The 23196-nt window shown below is 34.4% G+C and overlaps 1 protein-coding gene across 1 annotated transcript in view; it reads right to left on the bottom strand.

Annotated features, from left to right (window-relative positions):
* Window positions 1-23196, bottom strand: part of FoxP (forkhead box transcription factor P) — a gene marked incomplete at its 5' end in the record, with an annotated part of 50496 nt that overhangs the window by 12741 nt on the left and 14559 nt on the right. The window contains 5 exons of the mRNA XM_088236636.1: window positions 6923-7089; window positions 8534-8635; window positions 8719-8795; window positions 13439-13555; window positions 16155-16381. Of these exons, the coding sequence (XP_088092762.1) occupies window positions 6923-7089; window positions 8534-8635; window positions 8719-8795; window positions 13439-13555; window positions 16155-16381 (690 nt within the window). The remainder of the gene's footprint in view (window positions 1-6922; window positions 7090-8533; window positions 8636-8718; window positions 8796-13438; window positions 13556-16154; window positions 16382-23196) is intronic.

Raw genomic sequence — 23196 nt, 5'->3', positions numbered from 1 at the left:
AAATAATCATAAATGAGCTAGAGAAATAAGATTTTCGGTACTTTGCCTCCGTGGCGTAACAGCTGTTTTTCGCAAGAAGTATTCCAAGTGTATCCTTTTGTTAGGAAAATTCTCAAGAAATAAGAATCACAAGAAGTACATTATTAATCCATTATAAATGGGAGCCGGTGAATGAACATTTAAAGCCCGCTGGGTCGAAAAATATATGCGAGTTTTAAAAGTTGGTTTTTAGAAATTTTTTGTAGGCTTTTCAATATTATTTAACTATCGATATGTGCTCTGATTTCATAAAAATATGCGCAGTAAATTTAACTTGGATTTTTATGATTTCTTTAAATTATATTCCAAATATCTGAGCGCACCGAAATTATTATTTTTATAATCGATAATTTTAAATACTACAGGGTCTAGTCAGAACCACGTCGGTGGGTATAAGTTAGCATTAAAAACGATGGCACCATCGATGTCACTTCACCCAAAGCTATTGAATCTAATCCCGGAGAATACAGTGGACCACACGACTATCTTACTGTTGTCCACCAGTGGGTCCCGGTTCGTACTTCCTCGGCCGGCCGCGACTCAGGTGACGCCGCTTAACAAACTCCGCGTCATCGACCATCCAAAACGAGCCGAAGTCATCCTCGTATCGGACGAAACACTTGTGCAGCGAGAGGTTAGTCCTGATGGCGTTCTGGTAAACGATCCCAATACTTCATTACATTTTCCTAACAGATGGTTTCGAATCCTCACACTTGGAAACTGTATTGACTTTGGACAATTGATGTATCACGCTGCCTGAATTTCCACCTCGAGAATTTATAGTCGATAGAAGTAGCAGTAAAAACTCGTAGTAAATTATATTGGCAAATAAAGGTCTGGATTCTATAAAGGTAGTGTATGTTCAAAATGTGACGATTGATAATCATAAATTTTAATCAACTGTTCTTCGGACAATTTTTTTGGATTTTTTGCACTTGATATACTTAAAAGGTAAAATGATAAATCAATTGGCCAAAATACATATCCTTTGAATGTGAAGAGTGAAGCCTTCAACAATGAATTCTGGTGACAACGTTCGCAAAAGAACGAATCAAAACCACCAGCAGTGGTGGACAAGAGGGAGTTATATTTTTTCAGATAATTTCAATGTTATACTCAGTAAAAGTATTAGTTTTTCTTTGGGGAACTTTGCATCAGAACGACGAGTATTTAGAACTGAATGATTTGATCAGTCACATTTTAGCTATTGCTCTAAACTCATTTAAAACATAATTGATTTATAATAATTTCTCATTAGGAAAATGTGTCGTTTTGGAAATAAAATTGACGCGAATTTATACGTTGGTATTGGAGCAGTACCCAAATTGCTGTGACTTTGTTTCAAACAGTCCTAAAGTTATGTGAATAGATATAATATATATATAATGAAATATATCAAGGGGAATAAATGAAATAATAAAATGGAATAATTAAATAGGGTACCATTTAAATGTTTAGCAAAATGTTAAAAAGGGCCTATTTTTCTAGTCCATCATCTTACCGCGAGTAAAAGTGGAAAGCGATAGCAAGATAAATAGACCCTTTTAACTCTGAAGCGCATTCGGAGATCAAACAACTATATATTCCGTATTACCTTTCAAAGTGAAGAATCCAGCTTGTTAAATTGTTTCATTTTATAACCCAAATCAAGATGCAACTCAAAACGATTTGGAAGAGCTGAAATTCAATTCAAAACTTGTCAGATACAAACAGCCACCAAAAAAGCTTTCCTGGGTCTCTCATGGCTGCCAAATCATTGCTATTTTGCCTCCGGGTAACACGCTGACTTCTTAAACAGATACTTAACTAATAGTTTCTATAGTAGACGGTAGTGCGTTTAAGAGATTACCTATTATCGCATGAATACTGCAGTAGATTTAAATGTACTTTGATTGCATCAGTTTTAAACAATAATTGATTCATCTCCTCGATGTTTCGACCAGTTTTTCCCGTTGTTGTTAAGTGTTCTTCACCGATGCATTACAAAAATACCACTTTAACTAAATACAATCGTTGTCTTCGTTTTACCACCTTCATAGGAAGAGGTAGTATAAAAATAGCAAAAGTAATGGTAATACACTACGTTAGGGACGGCCGCTCGCCGCTGCCGCGTCAAGATGTGATAGAAGCACCCATGCAGGAAGGAGACAACTATTGATACCACAGACAGAGAGATAGACAACGCACACCCGCACGCACACTTAAAATATACAAAAGTAGATTATCAAACATTACATGACCCAATACGACCCAGAAGTGGTGAAAGCAAAAACTGGACAAGACTGAAGAAAATGACAAATACCCACATGACAAGTAAAAATGCCCACACCCAAAATCACACACATCGAAAATCTTAAAAACAGATTACATTTTGCGTAATACAATAATAATTCATTTGTAATAAACAGCAGCTAAATAAATACAATAAACTGTGGATTTTTAACTTTTTGAGAAAAAAAAACATTTAATTTTAAACAAAATAAAAATAATGTAACATTCTGAATCTTAAAAATTTACCTCAAACATGTTGTTTGTTAGATAAACTAATAATAATTATTACAAATGAAGTACCAAAAAATATATCAGTAGTTAAAAATATACAAAATTTTCACCATAAAAACGTTAAGATCTTGGATGTAGAAAAATATTAAAATCACAACATACAGGATAAGTGTGTCAGTTGAATAGTCGAATGTGCAGAAAAAATGGTAGAAGTGATTTAATTTAAACATTTTATGTACAAGAGAAAAATTTTGAAAATTTTGTGCAGGTTTTCGAATTTTGTTTTGAAGAGTGAGTGAAACATGCTGCCAAATATCTTTTGATAAACAATTGTATTTTGATCTCGTAGAATTTTCTTAATTATTAGCTACCAAAACAGTATTATTTTCTTGTTGTTATTTTTATATAATGGTTAATGTTTTAAAGTGATCAGTTTAATTTGGATGGTGTTAAGTGGATGTTTTAAAATCTAAATGAACATTAGATTCTTTGTGTAAGCTGCGTGTATTTGTGTAAGTTATTTTATTTGGATGAAGGTGTTTTTTTGTTTTTTTGTAGAACAGTTCTTTTGATTTCATTGTGTGTTTATGAACTTTTAGTAGAGTCAAAAGTGTTTCATTGTTATTTGGATTTTTTGTTAAATGTTTTCTATTCGAGTGTTTTTGTTTTGTGTTTTTGTTTTAAAATAATAAAATTATACATTAAGTTAAATAATTTTGAAATCAATCGATGCTGATAATATCTGGTCCCCACTTTCTGAAAAACTTATGACTAAAGATAAAAATGGTTGAGAAAAATACGATCATATAGTTTCGAACCTTATTTAAAATTTAAATACACGACAAAATGTTGAAAATTATTTCAATAAAATTAGATCGGAATTTTTTTGAAATGATGTGCATTTTTTTCTCAAGTCATTTTTGCGTATCCTTGTGCAACAATTGAAGGAATAAAAAGGCTTTACCATTTTTTTTTGAAAAAAATTAACTCAAATTATTATAAAAATAAGGTGAAACGCAAAAGGGTAAAAAAGTTAAAGCCATCCGTCCGTAAATTGTTACACAAGTCGTTCAAAGAAATTATTCAGAAATTTATTTAATCAACTGGAGTAGAACGAAAAATTTTGAAATTTTAAATTAACAAGTTTTTGGGAATTTTTCAAGAAAACAAACATAAATCATTTATACTAAACTTTTTTGCGAAATTTAGATTTAAAAGTCATTATTTTGATATCACGGCTTTGAAAATTTTGTATCGACTTAGCGAAATAAAATTGTAGCAATAACATTTAAAAACAACTTGTTCTTATGATTAATACTCCCGTTGGAAAAATATAATAAGTGAAAAATTACTCGTAAATCAGTTCAGAATTATTGTACGGTTTGGCGAGATTCAACATCATCCTAGATGGAGGATTTTTCTACAAATCAAGAGATATTTTGTACCCTGGTGTAAATCTTTTTGTCAATTTGCGTATTAAAAATCTTTGCCCGCTGGTTGAGGACCATGAAATAGATGGTATAAAATTATTACATAAAGATTGATCGAAACCAAGACATGATAGGCAACCTTACTTAAGGCCGTAAGGTAGACACACCGATTGTAATAATCAGTTCGGTAGTTTCTAACAAAATGCTCGATAGATTTCATAGCAGATTTTTAATTTAGCTTTAGCTATCCATTGTCTATTTAGCTGAGCTGGTAGAAGTCATTTACTTCGTGAGACAAACGCTGATTTATTAATTTTAAGTGATTGTCTTATATACGCCCATTATTTTTTGCCAGTTACACTTTTAGACAGAAAATAATATAAAATGTAATTTTTTTGCAATAAGGACTGTGTTTTGTAATAGAGAAATATCAATACCAGTAAAAATATGTGAAATGGATTTAGGAAAATTCATTGTATTTTCAAAATCCATATTAATACTATGGAGAAATATTTTAATACACCTCTTTTGAAATTAAATTGTTAAAAAAATGTCTCTACCAAAACGTGACATGTTTGACCTTGTCAATTGTGACGTCAAGATTCGTGAAGATGTTCTATTAAAATTTAAACGGTCACAAATAAAGTTCAAAATTCAACCAAATTGTGACGTATTAGAAGCGTGGCCAATGCAATGGACCGTTTTCGTAGGAATTAAAAATTATAAATTCAGTAAAATTTTTTTTTCGGTTTCGTATTGTAATGGTCGGCGCGTTTGCCCACCATGCGAGAGGTCTCGGGTTCGATTGCCGACATAGAAACGACATATGAAATATTTATTCAAAAGAGTGTTTTCACACCAGAATATTTCATAGTCCCTGGAATAGTACCTGAAGCGTAGGACTGATCATCTTACCTTCATATAACTAAAATTATTCAAGATACGCTGCGATTGGTGTACCAATGCAGTGCCTTATGCACCATCGGTGCGGAAAGGGAATGATGATGATGATGATGAATAAGTACAAAATTTTATTTTTTTTACTCGACGGTTTTTCATAAAACCCTAATTAATTTCAAATAGTAAAAAAAATCCTCATATTTCGCTATTATTTTTTTTCATATGCAAGTGCTACTTTTGCATGATTAATTTTTTTGACTTTCACTAGTAATTTATTTTTACCTAAGTTTAGTTTCTGGAGCGGGCACATATTTTTTTACAGAGATTTTCGATTAAAAATATATGTGAAGTGATTTTTCTCTTTTAATTTGTTTAAAAATTACATTATTGAAAAATGTGAATGTTGAATCTCGTCAAGCCTTGTTGGAAGGAAAGGACAGATAAAGGGACATTCTGAATATAAAGAAAAGTTTCCAGAAGATGAGGGTTTGTTTGGGTAAAATGTCAATGATCGTCTGATAAATTTAGTGTATTTTTAAGGTCAAAAATTAGGAAAGGTATGGTCGTTTGAGCAAAAGGTTTGGTCATGTAATCAAATATTAACTTTTATTTTGTTGTCCTGGTTTTGACGGTTTTGAAGATAAGGTGATTTTGAAAGTAAACGCCGGTTAGGTTAGATTAAATGAAGAAAATATTAGATTACGTAAGAGAGAATTGTTTATTTAAATGCATTTTCAAAGGAGTCGATCAGTTTTGATGAATCAGATAAAGTTTAGAAATGATTGGTTCGGTTCTAGTAGAGTCAGGCGAGTTTGAACTAATATTTGGTCAGGTAATTCCGTATTTTTCAGTTCTTGAATGAGTCAGAATAATGAGATTTGGAGGAGTAAGCTTATGAGATGAAGTAACGTTAGAAACTGATAGACTGAAAGGTTTGGTTGAATAGCTTAGTCGGATAAAGTTGGGAAGAGTTTGTTCAAGTAAGTTCTTGAAGGTGATACTGAGTCAGATAAATAAGATTTAGTAGACAGCTTAGTTCAGGTAAAGTCTCATAAAGGATTAAGTGACGTTAAAATCGGATATACTGTTTGAAAGATTTAGTTGTATTGTAGGAATAGCTGAGTCTGATAAAGTTGGGCAGAGTTTTGTCAAGTAACGACGTTTTTAAAATAAATAATAAGTCAAATCAATAGGATTTAGTAGTCAGTTTAGTTCAGGTAAGATCTCATAAGGGATTAAGTGGTGTTAGAAACGGTAAATTATTAAAAAAGTTTAGTTGTACAGTAGAAATAGCTGAGTCGGATAAAGTTGGGCAGAGTTTTGTCAAGTAAGTAAGTTTTTGATGGAGATACTAAATCAGATTAATAGGATTTAGTAGTCAGCTTAGTTAAGGAAATGTCTCACAAGAGATTAAGTGACGTTTGAAACGAATAAACTGTTTGAAAGGTTTAGTTGTACAGTAGGAATAACTGAGTCGGATAAAGTTGGAAAGAATTTTGTCAAGTAACGAAGTTTTTGAAGGAGATACTGAGTCAGATTAATAGTCAGCTTAGTTTAGAAAAGGTCTCAAAGGGGATTAAGTGACGTTAAAAACGGATGTACTGTTTGAAAGGTTTAGTTGTACTCTTGTAGGAATAGCTGAGTCAGATAAAGTTGGAAAGAGTTTGGTCAAGTAAGTTATTGAAGGAGATACTAAGTCAGATTAATGGGATTTAGTAGTCAGCTTGGTTTCGAAAAGGTCTCAAAAGGGATTAAGTGATGTTAGAAACGGATGTACTGTTTGAAAGGTTTAGTTGTACTGTAGGAAAAGCTGAGTCAGATAAAGTTGGAAACAGTTTGGTCAAGTAAGCTCGTGAAGGAGATACTGAGTCAGATTAATAGGATTTAGTAGTCATCTAAGTTAAGGTAAGATCTCATAGGCGATAGGTTACCTTAGAGAGGTTTGGTTGTATTTTTGTAGGATTAGCTGAGTCAGATAAAGTCGGGGGAGTTGGGGAAAGGGCTGGTACATAATTCTGTTATGTTAATGTTATGTTGTGGGTCTCCCGTACCCCTGAGCTTGCATGGCGGAGGTGAGGGGGGCGCCGGCCGCGGCCTGAGAGCAGCGCTGCGGTCTTCTCTTGTAGAACTCCACCTCGTCCACCGTCCAAACGGCGCCCTTAACATTCTCCACCCGCATGAAGCATTTGTGCAGCGACAGGTTGTGACGAACGGCGTTCTGGTCGTTTTGTCATATTTAGTATGCGCTCGATCCAGCCTCGTCCAGCGGACGAAACCTAATCGAACTTTAAGGCGGAAGGTAATAGGCACACCCAATAAAGGACGTGGAATGATCAATTTCAGTGGATGGTAAACAAATTAGAAATGTCAACACGCAATTATAGGTGAAGAAGATTTGGCGGTTTTAGAACTTAAAACTATTGACGAAATAGAGTAAAATGTTTACGTTACTGAAATGAAGATAAACGACATATTTTGCAAAGGCTATATAATTTTGATATTACCAAGCAGGTGGCGTAAAAATCTATGGAATACGACGGTTTATTTGCAACATTTTTTATTAATTTCCAAAATAAGTAGAAATTTTCTCTGCTATGGAATCATCATCAAATGTTTTAATTCTCACTTCACTATCTTCAAAATTTCAACATGTGTTATATTTATTCTACCCTCAAGTAATAAGTAGCTAAGCATTTCGCTTTTCAAATAATGTTTTGCTAACATATGTAATTATAAATGATTGAATTCTACATCTGGGGTCTAAGTTATAAACAAATGTTGTAAACTTTTTCATGATGTTTGAAATTAAGGAATGGGTAGTTTTGTCATAACAAAAACTCGGAAGAACGAACCATTATTATTAAGCCAATTGAGAGGACTTTTGGCGAAAAGAAACCGCCGTAATCAAAAGTTAGTAAAGACTTACAGTAAAGAATTTCTACTAGGAATTCTGATCTATAAAGTTAAAAGGACGAATTCAAGAATCTCTCAATAGTTAAGATGGTTATAAATCCTGAGAATAATTTTTGCAAAGAATGCGATGATATTTTAGTAAAAAACAATAACAAAATATCTTTAAATGATGACCAAATTAATATTACTACATACAGATTCTTAGTTTTACGATATTTACCACCAAAGAGAATATTATTACTATACTCTGTAATAACAATGAAACATGTTTTAAAACATAAAAAAAAACATTCGTTCATATACCAGAAGCCTTCATCAACAAACAAAGACCCAAAAATTAAATGTATTTTTTTTTCATTTATAAAATACTGATTAATAAATATTGTTAGGTTATGTTTGATGAAATGGGGCTTCTGATTCTCTTCCTCACACAGACACTTTGATTTAACGACGATTTATCAAATCTTAATAATATTTATACTCTATGAATCAATTCGATATTTTGATTCACGTAGACTTTTGTACATACAATCTCATGTAGAACAATTGGTTGCATCAAGTTTTGGATTTCTAATAAACATAATTAAATAGCTTAAATCCTAGGAGTATCATAAATAAACGATAAGTTAAATAGACAATGATATTGTATTGTACGAAGCATTAAAAAAAGTTGTGTTTATTTCTACAGTTATTAGGAATTGTAAACTTAATATTACTGATGAAAACAAAATTAAAAATAAAGTTCCTACCTTCCATGTTGCCGCGTTTCTTCTAAAGTAGCAAAAAGTATTTTGAAACCAATTGTAGATTTCGTTGAGTGTAAGTTGCTTGTCCGGTGACTCGATGATTGACTAAATAAACAAGAACGATAGCGTAAGATACACAATATCAATAAATTTATTAGCTAGGAAATCAATTTTGAGAAATCGCTCACCTGTCTTATAAGAGAAGCATACGTGAATGGAGGTCGGACATCAGCGTTCTTGTAAAACTCGCGATTTCTCTGGATTTCTGTCAAGTTAAGATGAAACATTAAACCACCACATTATTTTTTTTTTAAATAACACATTAAAGGATAAATTAAATTGATTTAATTTTTTTGCCCCACGTTGGGCGCCAAATGTAAAAATGTAAGAAAAATTCCCAATCATCTTTGAAAAACATATTTGATACAGGGGAGGGAGATATATGATCGTTTTTTAATGAAATGAACAATATTTTGAGCGTGTCCAAATGTTTGTAAACAAGGCTAGATTTCGATTGAGATTTATTGCAACAGAGAGGGAAAACTTTTTTGGTGAGAACATATGAAAGTCTAGGTGCTTGTGACCTGTCATTGGCTGATTTTGACTTCACTTGACCCACTGTGTAACATTCACTATTCAGGCTATGCGTGAATATACACATTTCCTCAACTCTTCCATCTTTTATCTTTTGTGAAGTAAAGTAGCTGAAACCTATATGAATGTGGGTCAAGTTCATCTAGCTGAATTATTTCACCAACTAGACAACGCCCGAGAATACTTTTCAATTTTTATTTTTATTTTTACACCAGTTAGTTAAATCAACAATGTTACACAGCTTGTAAAGTTGCTACTTTAAACAGCCAATGTCAGATCATAAACCCTGTAAATGCCTAGACCTATAAATTAAAGCCTTCTCAAAAATGTTTTTCTCTCTCTGTCGCAATAAATTTCAATCATAATTAAAATCAGTTTTAGAGAATTTTAATGCATAAACATGTAAAAAATTATTTCAATAGAATCGTTTCAGAAAATCAAAAACAAGCAGAAATAATAAAAAGACATACAATTCCAATTTTTCCGAAACAAAGTAAATATTTTGATAAAAATATGTTCATTAAGAACAGAAACACAAATTATAATCTTCAAATGATTAAATTTTAATGCGAGGGTTGATTGATATGTCGCTGACCTGGTTCGAGTTGACCAGTCAAGCTAATGAGTATGCACTGTGGAGTCTAATATTTTCCTTTATTTACCAGTCTTCCTTTGACCCATCCTTATGGTGCCTCTCTAAGATCAAGACAGAAGATTCTAACATATGGATTTGGAACATTATAAACAAAATTTTGACATAACATCAACTTGGATAAAAATTCTTGGAATCGTCACGCATCGTTGTAAAAGTGTTCTTCTGGTAGTTCTTATGGTAAATCATTGAATATCAGAATTCATAGTGAATTTTATCATCCAGTGCCCCAAAATAGAAAGAAAATCCTCATCGCATCAAAGGTAGGTCTATTTCAGTGCTCCTTTTCTTTACTCAAATACTCAAAATTTGATGATATTTGTTTTTAAATTATAATTTGTTAACACTGATGATTAAACGTCAAATGATGCATGAATCCGATGGTTTGGTAAATTCAACCTAATTAAGTGTTTTAGGTAATACTTAAGATCGCAATAATGTTCTTAATGAAAATCATTATGTTTGGTTTCACATGTTTGTAATTTTTTGACATATAATTATCGGTGTAGCTATTCTTCTTCTCATTCTTTAGCCTTCTGTTCTCCACTGCCGGTTAAAGGCTTCTTCCGTATCCTTTAATTTTTCTCGGCCGGCTGCTATTTGCAGCCAATTTACCCCCTACGGCAGCTATGTCGTCAGACTATCCTTTTTTAGGTCTTCCGACGCCTCGCTTATTCTCCTAAGGTCTCCATCTTAAAATTTTAGGGGTCCATCTTATGGGGATTGTCTTGCAACATGTCTTGCCCACTGCCACTTCAGCCCTGCTACGCGATCCATGATATCCGTGATTCTGGTTCTGTTCCTGATTTCGGTTATTATGTGAAGCAAAGTGTGGACAACATGAAAAAACTCCAAATTAACCACTCTCCACGGAACAGAGAACATTCGGAATAGTAGCACAGGGAGCCATAATGTTATTGTATCCCTGGATGAAGTGCATACGCAAAAAAATAAGGAACAAAAACTTTTTCTTATCCACTTTGAAATAGATTAGTGGTGAAGCATATCAATCAACCCTCCACTTTGATTTTAACCAGAGAAACAATTATAAATAAAATAAATCGATTACTGTAATCAAATAAAGAAATTAACGATATCTGTTAAAAAAGCAATTGAAATAAAAATGCGTAAAAAATACACTATAACCCAATTATAAGAACACTTACAAATCTACAAATTTGCCTGGGTTTGTGAGTTGTGAAATAAATGCAAATAAAAAAGTAAGTAAATGAAAATATATCATCTAAAAGATATTCATTATGCAAACCCAAGTGGCAGAAGTAGAAATTCCACTCTTTACCTTGCTGCACATCCAGACCAGCTCTCTCGAGCATATAGGGAAGACCTGGAGACCACAACGGGTCATTATTACAAGTTAGAAAAGACCAAGAACCGTACATTACTGACGCTTTACATAATCCAACAGACCCGGATGAAATTCAATTATTAGGTAAAGCTTTTTTGGTCAAACTGACAAAAAGCAACAGAAATTTTAGCTGTTACACAAAAGTATGAATTTGAATTAACAAAAGAGTATGATGTACATAAAAAACAGTAATTTTAGTTAAAATTTTAATTTACAAAGATAGAAAATTTTAGTAATAAAAACTTAGAATGGCAATTCTCGTATATAGTATATAGTTAGCAGAAGAAAACCAAATATTTCAGTCATAGAGATGTTATCAATAATTTCCCTATTACTCATTTGATTTGTTTTAAGTACCATGAAGTAAATATCCAAAAATGATAGTTTATCTATCGTCTGATAGATACTTTTGTTATTTTGATTAAGAGAAAGAAATTTTGACATTTAAAATTTAATATCATTGTTCGCGACGATGAAAGCATAATGGTAGTGAGCGCTGATTAAAGGTGGTTTAAATTTTTAGGCACACCGAGCGTATCTTAATAATTTTACCTGTAATCAATTATGACTTTATACTAGTTCATTTTCTAAACGTGGAATAGACGTGTTTATATTAAATATTAAAGGTGTTTGGGATATGATTCGTTGAAAGACCATTCCGATTCGAAAATATTTCCCAATGAAAAGTTTAACAATCCTTTTTACGATGTTTATCGAGAATGTTTTTACACGCTTTCACGATACAAGCAGGCATTTTGGTTAAGATTCTTAACGTCATGCCAGGGTGGCATGGCAGTTAGAGATCAACTAAATACGCGTTGGGCATGAGTTAAGTGTCATAATTTTTGAGGGCTCAGGGGTATGTCTATGTGTCAATAGGCTGATGATTATCAAAAATATCATGGTTAGTAAAAATAAAATCTTCATTCCATCTACCGACAGTTTGTTTGAACTTTGCGCAGAGTTATCCTACGGTTCGTATTACATTTTATACTTTTTTAGAAACATAAAAATATTAAATTTTAGTTTTTTTTTGCGCCACAACAGACCAGCAGGTTTAATTACAGTGGTGAATTACAGCATAAAAAACTCAGGCTTGAGAAAAACCACGTTTAATTTAAGTGTTCTAACCAGAAATCAAACTTTTCAAGGGTCTTATTAACCACTACAACATGGAAGCCGTCAAATGAGAATCGTCAAACAATTATTTTTGAATAACTCTGTATCTCTATAATTTAATTTGACATTATAATACCTCATCTTTTCACTAGTCTCGAACACAAACCGAACCCCACACCTATACACTCTTATGCACACCCGCACACATAATTATTTTGAGTATTTGGTCAGCGCGTTTGCCTACCATGCGAGAGGTCTCGGGTTCTTTCACACTGGAATATTTCATAGTCCCTGGAGCGTAAGACTGATCATCTTACCTTCATGTGACAAAAAAAATCAAGGTACGCTGCGATTGGTGTACTAATGCAGTGCCCTTTGCACTATTAGGTGCGGAAACGGAATGATAATGTAGTATGAATGTCAACATAAGTTGTTTCCGTTTTTTTCCAAATGAAAAGGACAAAAAGACAAATTACAACGAAATAGTTAATAATGTTTTCTCTTTATTTGTATTCTCATTTATTCCCTCGGTTGAACGCGAACAGAAGGTATCAAAAATGCTCACTTTCGTTTACTTGACATTCCACTTTGAAAGCTTGTAATCAAATCAAACAATACACGTAACGTAAAAGAAAACACAATATCTCGTAGAACAGAAAATTTTCTTTTAAATGACGTATAACTTTTATCGTTCTGTTCTTTTGGAGCTCATTTTTAAATTTGAATAGAAAAACTGACACAACTTGTGTTAAGGCCTAATATAATATTTCAAATAGTCAGGTAAGTCACTGTAGTGTTTATGCCAATTGTATAGTATTTTTCACTGTTCTGCATTTTGCCATGCTGTCTTAATGTGTTAGTGTTGTTATTGTCTGGTGTCAGAATTTCTTATAACTGTTAGGTCATCGTCTTTTATACTTCCCAAAACAATATTTTTGATGGTCTTCTTTCATCAAGTATTTTATGCCAAAGTGACATGTTTTTCGTACAGTTCAATTGCGGGGGTAAGTTGTACATTTTAAGTTTTTTAAATATATTTTTATGCGAATGAAAGAATGAAGTGTATCAAATATGCGAGAGTGGAAAATGATGATGGAATGGATTGAAAATCGACAGGTGTTGGTGGAGTCGATACAAAGCAACATATGAAGAGTGATCTATTAGACTGGAAACGTACTAAGGGAGTGTGGCTGACCTCCGGCTATGGAGACTCCGGTCTTGTCACTGACCCTCCGCCTGATGGGCCCCACGGGGGACGGGGCCCTGGAAGAGCCCCCGCCGAGAACTATCGGACCTGTGACGAGAAAGAACACAGTTAGCTTGAGGAAATGGTATCGGGTTGAACTCTGCTGATAGGATTGTTTGAGGAGAGCAGAGGCGGTTTTTTGTATGCGCATAAGAGCAGTGCACTACCGAGTAAAAACACGTGTAAATACATTAATAATTGAAAACATGTAAAATAAAAAGAAACAGGTATTCATTGCAACATTATACTCGTAGAACATTATGTTAAATACTAGTGTCAAAAGATCTAGCAAGATTGACTCTCGTGGACGATTTATTATCTAGTCTACGCATGCACAATCGTCACCCTGCATATTCTGTTTTTCACGAGCTTTTACCATGTATTGTATGAAAAATACCAGATCTGGTAAAACCGTGGCTTGAATGAGATATACTATGCTTCATACCGGTGAATCGTGCAGAGGGAAAAGACAATAACATACTTCGTATAGTGTCAGCGTATGCGCCAATATGGAGTTCGTTTGCAACGTCACTTTAAACATGTTGTTTGTTACGTACAATATGAAAATTTAGATGGTTTAGAATATACAATATGCGTACAATTATAGTGTGTATAAAACAGTACGCAAACAATAATATTGGGAGATTTAGCGTTCCGATCTGGTTCCTGTGCGCGGGCGTCATTACACGTTTATATATACAAGTTAAAAAATGGTTAAGAAATTCACTTTCAGTGATTTTAGTCCGGAGCCGCCTGTGGTTGTATGTGAAAATTTTATCTCTTTTGGTATTTTAATGTATGGTTGCGAAGCATGGTGCATATGCAAAAGAGATCGAAAAATGTTGGAGGCCTTCGAGATTTGCACCTATAGCCAAATCATTAGCATTTCCTGGAGAGACTACATTATAAATGCTAGTCTATTATAGAGAGCATCTCCATGTATACTGCCTTGGGTTTGTGTATCTCCGTAGCAGAGTACGCTTGTCCAGTTTGACAGATGTCAGCGAAACGCCAAATAAGTGAATATGTTAATGATATGGGCGTTAATCCCACACCAGTGAACAAACTTTACTCTATAATAAAAATCACTTCACTCAACATCACGAGAAATGTACCAGCGGACACCAAGAGACACAAACAGATCCATGATCCTAGACACCTCTCTTTACGACCATCGAATGGTTTTTCCAAGACTGGGATTAAAAATGAATTTTCTCAAAGTCACAACTGACTTGAATACCTCTGCAAAAAAAACGCATAGAAGATCTGCGGAGGAAGGAACTCGGTGATAAGCTTTAGATAACGTCGCCCGAAAGCACAAACACCACCCACAGTTTGGACTTTTCTACGTAGAAAGGTATCAACAGACTGTGGGTAGGTGCAAATATGATCAACAGAAGCGACGTTTTCTGGAGGGAGTTGACAAGAGCTGCGATTGTGGAGAGGTGCAAGATGATCCTTATTTGCTGCGGTGTCCATTAATGCGGCTGACTTGTGAAGAGGATGATTTGAGGATGGCCAATGACAAGGCGGTATCTGTCGCTGTACATTAGAGTGGCAAGGTCTAAAGTCCAGACCCGATAAGTCAGTAAGTATGTGTAGTCAATTTTTTTTTTCACCCTCAATCTGATTTTACCAATTCTGCCGGCGGTAGGGTACGTTAGTTCATGAGTTTGTTAGTAAACCGAGAGAAAAAAGTCCGATTGGGAAAACCAGAGCCATCGCCACCTCTTCACCGGCCATTTTGTAACAAATCGTACAGAGAAACCATTCCACGTTATTTTGCCTGTTTCAAAGACACCCTGATTAAGATATCTGTAGGAATTATGCGTGGAGATGTATGAGAGCTCTTACCCCAGTTAGAGTAGCAGAATAAAACGACGTCATACTTCGAGTTCGTTCATTACATGTTGAATAAACAGATTAACCACGTAAACGTTTTAAAAATTTAAGAACTACCTGAATCAGATGTTTAACTGATTCTATAGTAATTATTCTGCAGTTTTCACTTCACTTCCTAGTAGAGACATAACGTCGTATACTATTTTCCTGGCTGTCAGCAATTTGATATCCGCACGTGTCGGCGATTTGGATGTTTAACTTATTGTTTTGATACAGAAATGAAAATGTATGATTTCATTTGTGTACTGTCCTTAAGCTGGTCAGATGACAGTGGGCATTGATTTACGGGTGAGTCCCACACATTTACCAAAATAAAATCCTTGGAAGAGATGCGGGGCTTTACTGCCAACCAATCTGTTGAAGAGTGGATGCGAAGTGCAGAAATACCTCGTCCCGGAGGAGAAAAATAAGAGAGTAGACGGTATTGTTGAGAGTTGAAGGTTGCGCAACTCCAATGACCTGCTGTTGTTTTGAGGCGTGACGTGGTGCTAGAACTTTCTGGTGAAGCTAGCGGTCGTGTGACGCTGGCACATATTGTGTGATTAGAGATGGCAGTCTAGGTAGACGCTGGCACAGCTCGGTTGTTGCAATTGTGTTGGGAGCACTTAACTTGTTTGTCTTTATGTGTTTTGGATTATTGTTACGTGGAGTTGCGCTAGGAAAATGGGAAGTGGACACAAGGTAGATATTTTTTGTTGCTGAGAGTCGGTCCGAGCACAAAAGATGAAGATGAAGGTTCTCTCACCGGGCAGTTGCGGCTTGGGTGCCGGCGACGCGGCCGGCGGCGCGGCGGGCGGCGCGTCGCGCGGCTCGGCGGGCGCGGCCTGGCGCGCGGCGTGCAGGTGGCGCGTCATGGCGCGCAGGCGGTCGCGCTCGCGCCGCAGTTGCAGCTCCAGCTGCGCCACCACCTGCTGCTGGACGCGCGCTTGCGCCGCCGAGCGGTCGTCCAGCGCGTGCGCCGCCGACAGGTGCCTGCGGAGAACGAAACTGATAAGAAAATCTTCGCAGCTATTTTCGGGGGCGCAAAAATTACCACTTTCGTGGAGGGGTACTTTTTTTTGTCGGCCTTACCGACATGGTTGATGTGAAATATTTATTTAAATGGGTGTTCACACTAGAATATTTCATAGTCCCTGGACTGGTACCTGAAGCGTAAAACTGATCATCTTACCTTCATGTAATAAAAATGATCAAGGTACGCTGCAATTGGTGTACCATTGCAGTGCCTTATGCATCATTAGGTGCGGAAATGGAACTGATGATGAATTAAGTAAATTAATACCGTTCATATTTAACAAAAAAATTAAATAAAATTTATTAAAAATTAAAAAGTATCAAACAGAATAAATTGTTTTAATTAAATTACAAATTTAAAAGCTTTAATTAAATTATAAATTTTAAAACTTCAATTAAGTTACAAATTTAAAAGCTTCGATTAAATTACAAATTTAAAAGCTTCCATTAAATTACAAATTAAAAAGCTTCAATTAAATTACAAATTAAAAAGCTTCGATTAAATTACAAATTTAAAAGCTTCCATTAAATTACATATTTAAAAGCATCCATTAAATTACAAATTAAAAAGCTTCAATTAAATTACAATTTTAAAATCTTCAATAAAATTACAAATTTAAAATCTTCGATTAAATTTATTTAGCCATATAATCACTATGTGAAGCGCCCTTGAGGTATTTTGTTACGAAAATGGCGCTGTATAAGTTATTCATAATAATAATTCTATGAGGCCAAGAGCCCTGAGTTGAGTTGGGATACAACGTATCATTTTTTCATCATTACTTTTCCGCACCTAATAGTGCGGAAAAGTAATGATCAAAAGTTAAAATTAAAATGAAAAGTTTAAATTAAAATTAAGTTAAAAGTTTAAATTAAAAGTTAAAATCAAGAATTCAAATTAAAAAGTTAAAATTGAAAGACAAAATTAAAAATCAAAATAAAAGTTAAAAGTCAAGCAGGAGATAAATTTAAAATGTCTTTGACTGATCTGATAAAAATATGGAATTTACAATGTAGTATGTCGATGTCACTAAAACTGTCATTATAGGTAATCTGTATTCTTCGTAGAGTGCTATTTTTTAAATAATTAGTCATTGAGTTAGGAATGTCGAAGAGTACAGATTGACGAGTTCTACGGACAGGGACTCGATATGAAATGCCTCTAACAATTTCTGGGCTATCAATTACGTTATTAACAATTTTGTATGGAAAGCTCATATCCAACATGGTACGCCGAGTTGCGAGATTTTGCACCTTGTGAAAATTAGCTGACTCAGTCCTACTTGAGAATGAAACATTATTTCTGAAATCTAATTGTCTAAGAAAATAATTTTGAATATGTTAAATACGATTTTTGTACGTTTAAAAGATAAATATATATATATACTCTTTTCCTTTTAAATTTTTATCTGCACACATTGTTCAATTTTTTTTTATATCTAAATGTGTTCTTTATACAAAACTGCATTAATTTATTTATTATATATATATATACGGCCTAAGCCAATTACAACAGTTACATGAAGAAACATAAATGCAAGAAACTGAACAAAAAGAACATAAAACTATTTAGCAAAGACAAACAAGGGCAAAACAATAATTGTATACAATATATTCAAAAAAACGAAAGACCTAAAACTTTGAGCTAAACCATGCCAATCCAACTTCATCCCACACTGATTAGTCGCGAAGAGATCTACGAAAAGCCGGAAGATCTATCTCAAAAAATTCCAAGTCGTGTGATGAATTGACTAATGTACACATTCTGGACATTGGGGCATAAAAAACAAATCATAATAATAATACTTTTATGTTCAATCAGGTTGTGGTCCTGTGGCTAGTGTCTCGGACTCACGGACCAAAGGTCCGTGGTTCGAATCTTACTCTACCCCAACTTGATTCCCATTTTCTAATAGTGAGTTATTTACAACTCGTTGAAAATGGCCCGCAAAATTAAATATTTGGGTAAATTTTAAGAACGCAAATATTTCTTTTAAAAAAAATAAAATAATAATTATTATTTTTAAGTTTTTCACATTACATTGAAATGTTTATATTATTTTTAATATGCATCTTTTTAAGGTAAAAGGCACTGCGTGCCGTGTATATTAATAAATAAATATTTTCATAATTTAATCAGTGCATGTGCTTATTAAAATGCATGTCGTGTTGGTTTTATATTTTTGTGCATCAACTATGGTGAAGGTGTATAGTGGGTTTTTCATGTTGGTTTGATTAGTGTCCTGACGAAGAGACGGATACGTCTCGAAACCGGTAGACATAGAATAGTCGGTAAGTGGTTATATACAAACATTTAATATTGTAAATAATTGAAAATGTAAATTAAAAAGGGTATTTCATCCACCCTTAAAATATTTCGCAAGAGGTGAGACAAAGCTTTTTCATTGAAAAACTTTTCTTAACAAAACATTCGAGTTTCCAAATAATATCGAAGGATTAGTGGTTAGAGTCTTTACAAAATTACAACAAACCGAAATGATAATATGTTTGTGGATACTGTGCGCGTATTTCACAATAAAATAATTTATAGATATTGTTTTATTTATCTTAGAACAGACAAATGAATTCCTTTCTCAAATATGGCGAGCTTACCTCTAACCCCCTTTGAGAGAACGGACGGCCAACCATTTAAGACATGGACAAAATATATTAACAATATTTTGAGTTTATCCAAATTTTTGTGGACAAGGACTGGATTTAACTCTCTAGGAGCTGTTAATATTAGCTTATAACAACAGAGATGAATACCATTTTAGAGAAGGTAATATGAAAATCTAGGCATCTACAGGGCTTATGACCTGTCAATGGCTGGTTTAAGTGGCCACTTTACACACTGTGTAACATTCACCATTCTGCCTGTATTTGAACATCTATATTCCTTCAATTATTTCATCTGTTGATGTTTAATATGTTAATATAAACAGCTCCCCAGGGAGTTGAACCCAGTCCTTGTCTACAAAAATTTGGACAAACTCAAAATATTGTTGATAAATTACCTGGTCCATGAAGAAGTATAGAAATTGAAAAAATAATATTTTCAGGCGTTGCCTAGTATGTAGGTGAAATAATTCAATTAGTTGAATCTCACCTGCATAAATAAAGGTTTCAGCTCTTTAACTTCACAAACATCAACAGATGAAAGAATTGAAGAGATATAGTTGCTCAAATATCGTCAGAATGGTGAATATTTTAAGGATGTATTTCACGACAGTGCAATTTCTCTTAGGAGGGTAATTTCTCCATTTATATGACTTATGTCCATTTTATGTGACTTTTTTTTCTCTTTTCTATTTGATAAATCTGATATGTATATTTTGAAATGTGTTGAGCATAAATTGGATACTCTGTAATGTCCTCAATGAAACTAAAAATAAATAAATTCAGACATACTTAAAACATTGTTGTATGTACAAGGTTATTGATTTAAAAAAAGGATAAACCGCTAACCCTTCTTTTAGAGACTTGTCAGCCAGTGGGAAAGAGGGGATATGGAAGGAGGTTATGAAAAATACCCCCCAACACCCAGACCAGTTGAGAAAAAAATCTTTCTTGAATTTCTTTCTTGCAACTGGCGGGAACCGAACCCGCGACGCCAGTTTCACAGTGAGCCGTCTAACCAACTGCGCCACGGTGCCTGATAAAATAATAATAATTTTTAAAAATAAGTATGGTTTCGGACCCCTGATACGTGAAAGCCCCGCCATCTTGTTTTGTGTTGTTTTCCCGCCAATTCTCGCGCTGCACGGGCACCTATGGTTATCCCAATTCAATGGGATTCCCCTTTAACAGTCTACTGTTCCCACAATATCCATGGCGGAACGTTTTGTACATCGGACACAATAAGAAACACAATAAATAAAATGATATATTTCTTTGGGATTTAACTTTCAACCCTGACAATTGTAAGGGTTTAACTTATTTTTACGGAAAACTCTTTTTCTTCTTTTGACGCTCATACTGGAGGTTGGCGACCAACATTCTGAATACATCACGATTCTGGTTCAGTCTAATCAGTGAACCACTTTCTGTAGCTCAATCACAAATAACTATTGACGTGCTTAAAAACATGCTAAGCATTTGAACGATCACAATGAACAACAATGAACATGCTTAAGTTATCGCAGTCATAAGTCAACGCATGTGTCGGTTTTTTTTTGTTTGCCTCGTAAATAAATACAGTTCACTGGCGAAAAATTGGCGTTTACAACAACAACAAACCATCACGCCGTTTCTCCGTAAGGGTAGGCAGAGAGGATAAAACGCTACATCACTCTATCTTTGCATACAGATCTCGCTTCCTCCACATTCATACACCTTCTCATGCACGCGCACCGATTATTCTGACTTTTGACATGCCCCTCTTCAAGTATTTGTTGGATTTGGTCATGCCATGTCTTTCTCGGTCTTCCTCTACTTCTGCATCCATCAACATTTGCATTGAAAATATTCTTAGTCGTTCTTTCGCTGTTCATTCGCTCTACACGTCCAAACCAGCGCAGAGTTCCTTTCTTGATTTTGTCGATAATGCTTGTCTCAGCCTTACATAATATACGGATCTCGACATTTGTGCATCTGTCGTACATAGTTTTACCACACATTCGCCTGAGAGATCGCATTTTGACAGCATTCAGCCTACTTTTAACTCTGTTTTTCCAAGTCCATACTTCGCTCTCATACATCAGTGTCGGGACCAGGACTCCGTTGTGAACTGCTAATCTTGCTTCTTGCCACAAACATTTATTTGCCAACGTTGAATTAAGTGCACTGTTCACTCTGTTCCCGGCACTCGCCCTCCTCCTAATATCTTTCTCTGTCTTTCCATCCCCAGTAAACATACTTCCTAGATACACAAATTCCTCTACTTATTCTGGTATAACGCCATTTACAGTGATTTCACATTTAGTCATACTTTAATTTCTTTTAACAAATCGGTGTAATAATAAATAATACAATATATTGCATTTGCAAAATAGTTATAATTAAATTACAATTACTATGGCGACTTCTTTTCTTGACATTTGGCTTGCCGACCGCCGGCTAATATTTATATTTTCCATATTTACACCGGTGAAATTCAAATATGTGATTGCGCAGCAGGATTATACGTCGCGAAAAGTAAATATTTTGACATTTAATATTAGGTGTTCACGGATGTTGCATTGCGATCGTGAATACGATCAACAACCATGGCGAGAAATTGTTATCACGTCGCTCATTAGCACGTCGATAGTTATCACAAACGCATTTGAAATCTACTGGGTGGTGATTTTAAATCGGTCACATTAAATTTTAGCCAAATATACTATCTTTAAAAAAATCTATGATGGATTAGAGGGTTGTGTTTATTAAAAAAAAATTGGGTTAAGAAAAGGAATCGGGTTGTGGTCCCGTGGCTACTGTCTCGGACTCACAGCTTTAAGGTCCGTGGTTCGAATCCCACTCTACCCCAACTCAATTCCCATTTTCTAATAGTGAGTTATTTACAACACTTTGCAAATGCCCCTTAAAATAAAACATTTGGGTAAATCACAAGGAAAAATTTTCGTTTTAAAAAAAAATTTACACATTTTTTTTAATATGTTAATATAAACAGCTCCCCAGGGAGTTGAATCCAGTCCTTGTCTACAAAAATTTGGACAAACTCAAAATATTGTTGATAAATTACCTGGTCCATGAAAAAGTATAGAAATTGAAAAAATAACATTTTCAGGCGTTGCCTAGTCTAGTATGTAGGTAAAATAATTCAATTAGATGAATCTCACCCGCATAAATAAAGGTTTCAGCTCTTTAACTTCACAAACATCAACAGATGGAAGAATTGAAGGAATATAGATGTTCAAATATAGGCAGAATGGTGAATGTTACACAGTGTGTAAAGTGGCCACTTAAACCAGCTATTGACAGGTCATAAGCCCTGTAGATGCCTGGACTTCTATATTACTCTCTCTTAACTCTTTACAACTCCTTGGTGCGAAGTAGACTCGAGAGTGGCTCGATGATTTGGGGGCCATATCTGAAGTACTCTCTTAAGATAGAGAAAATCCAAAAGAAGGTTCTGAGATATCTTTACATGAGAGAGTGCGGGTATTATCCTCGGCTCTACCCGACCGAGTTGCTCCAGGGTATGCTCGGCCACAACAGTTTAGAGACTAGAAGGAATGTGTATTTGACTACACATTCTTACCGATTGTTGCGCGGTATGATCGACAATTCTGAAATTATGATGAGCATTGGTTTGCATGTTCCTGATAATTACCTAAGACAGCGTCAGAATAGATTGTTTCATATTCCGATATTCAGGACCAACCGGCCTATGGTTATGCCTGTTGGAAGGGCTACCGCTATGCTGAACAACATCGCTCTGGATATTGATCTGTTCCATGTATCCGAAGGGGTTTTCCGGAGCAGGATTCTTCGACTACTTTGACATGAGTCTCTTTCGTGTATTTTTTTTCTTTTTTATAATATGTACGTATTGAATATATTTTTGTAATGTATATGATATATTTAAAATAAATAAATTGAATTGAATTGAATTGAAATTGAATTACCTTCTCTTAAATGTTCTTCATCTCTGTTGTAATATGTTATTATATTTTAATTATTTTTTCTCTCTCTTGCTAGCCTTCTCGTCTGAGAGAAATCTATAAAAACATATTTTATCCTCCTTTGTTTTTTTTTTAATTTAATTTTTGGTAAAATTAATTTTGAATTAGAGAGATAAAGAACGGGTGTTTAGTTTTTTTCGTGCG

The sequence above is a fragment of the Micrasema longulum genome, unplaced genomic scaffold (genome assembly GCF_059751315.1).
Source record: "Micrasema longulum isolate JH-2025_06_02 unplaced genomic scaffold, ASM5975131v1 h1tg001591l, whole genome shotgun sequence".
Classification (NCBI taxonomy): domain Eukaryota; kingdom Metazoa; phylum Arthropoda; class Insecta; order Trichoptera; family Brachycentridae; genus Micrasema; species Micrasema longulum.
This window is presented reverse-complemented; position numbering and strand designations above follow the sequence as displayed.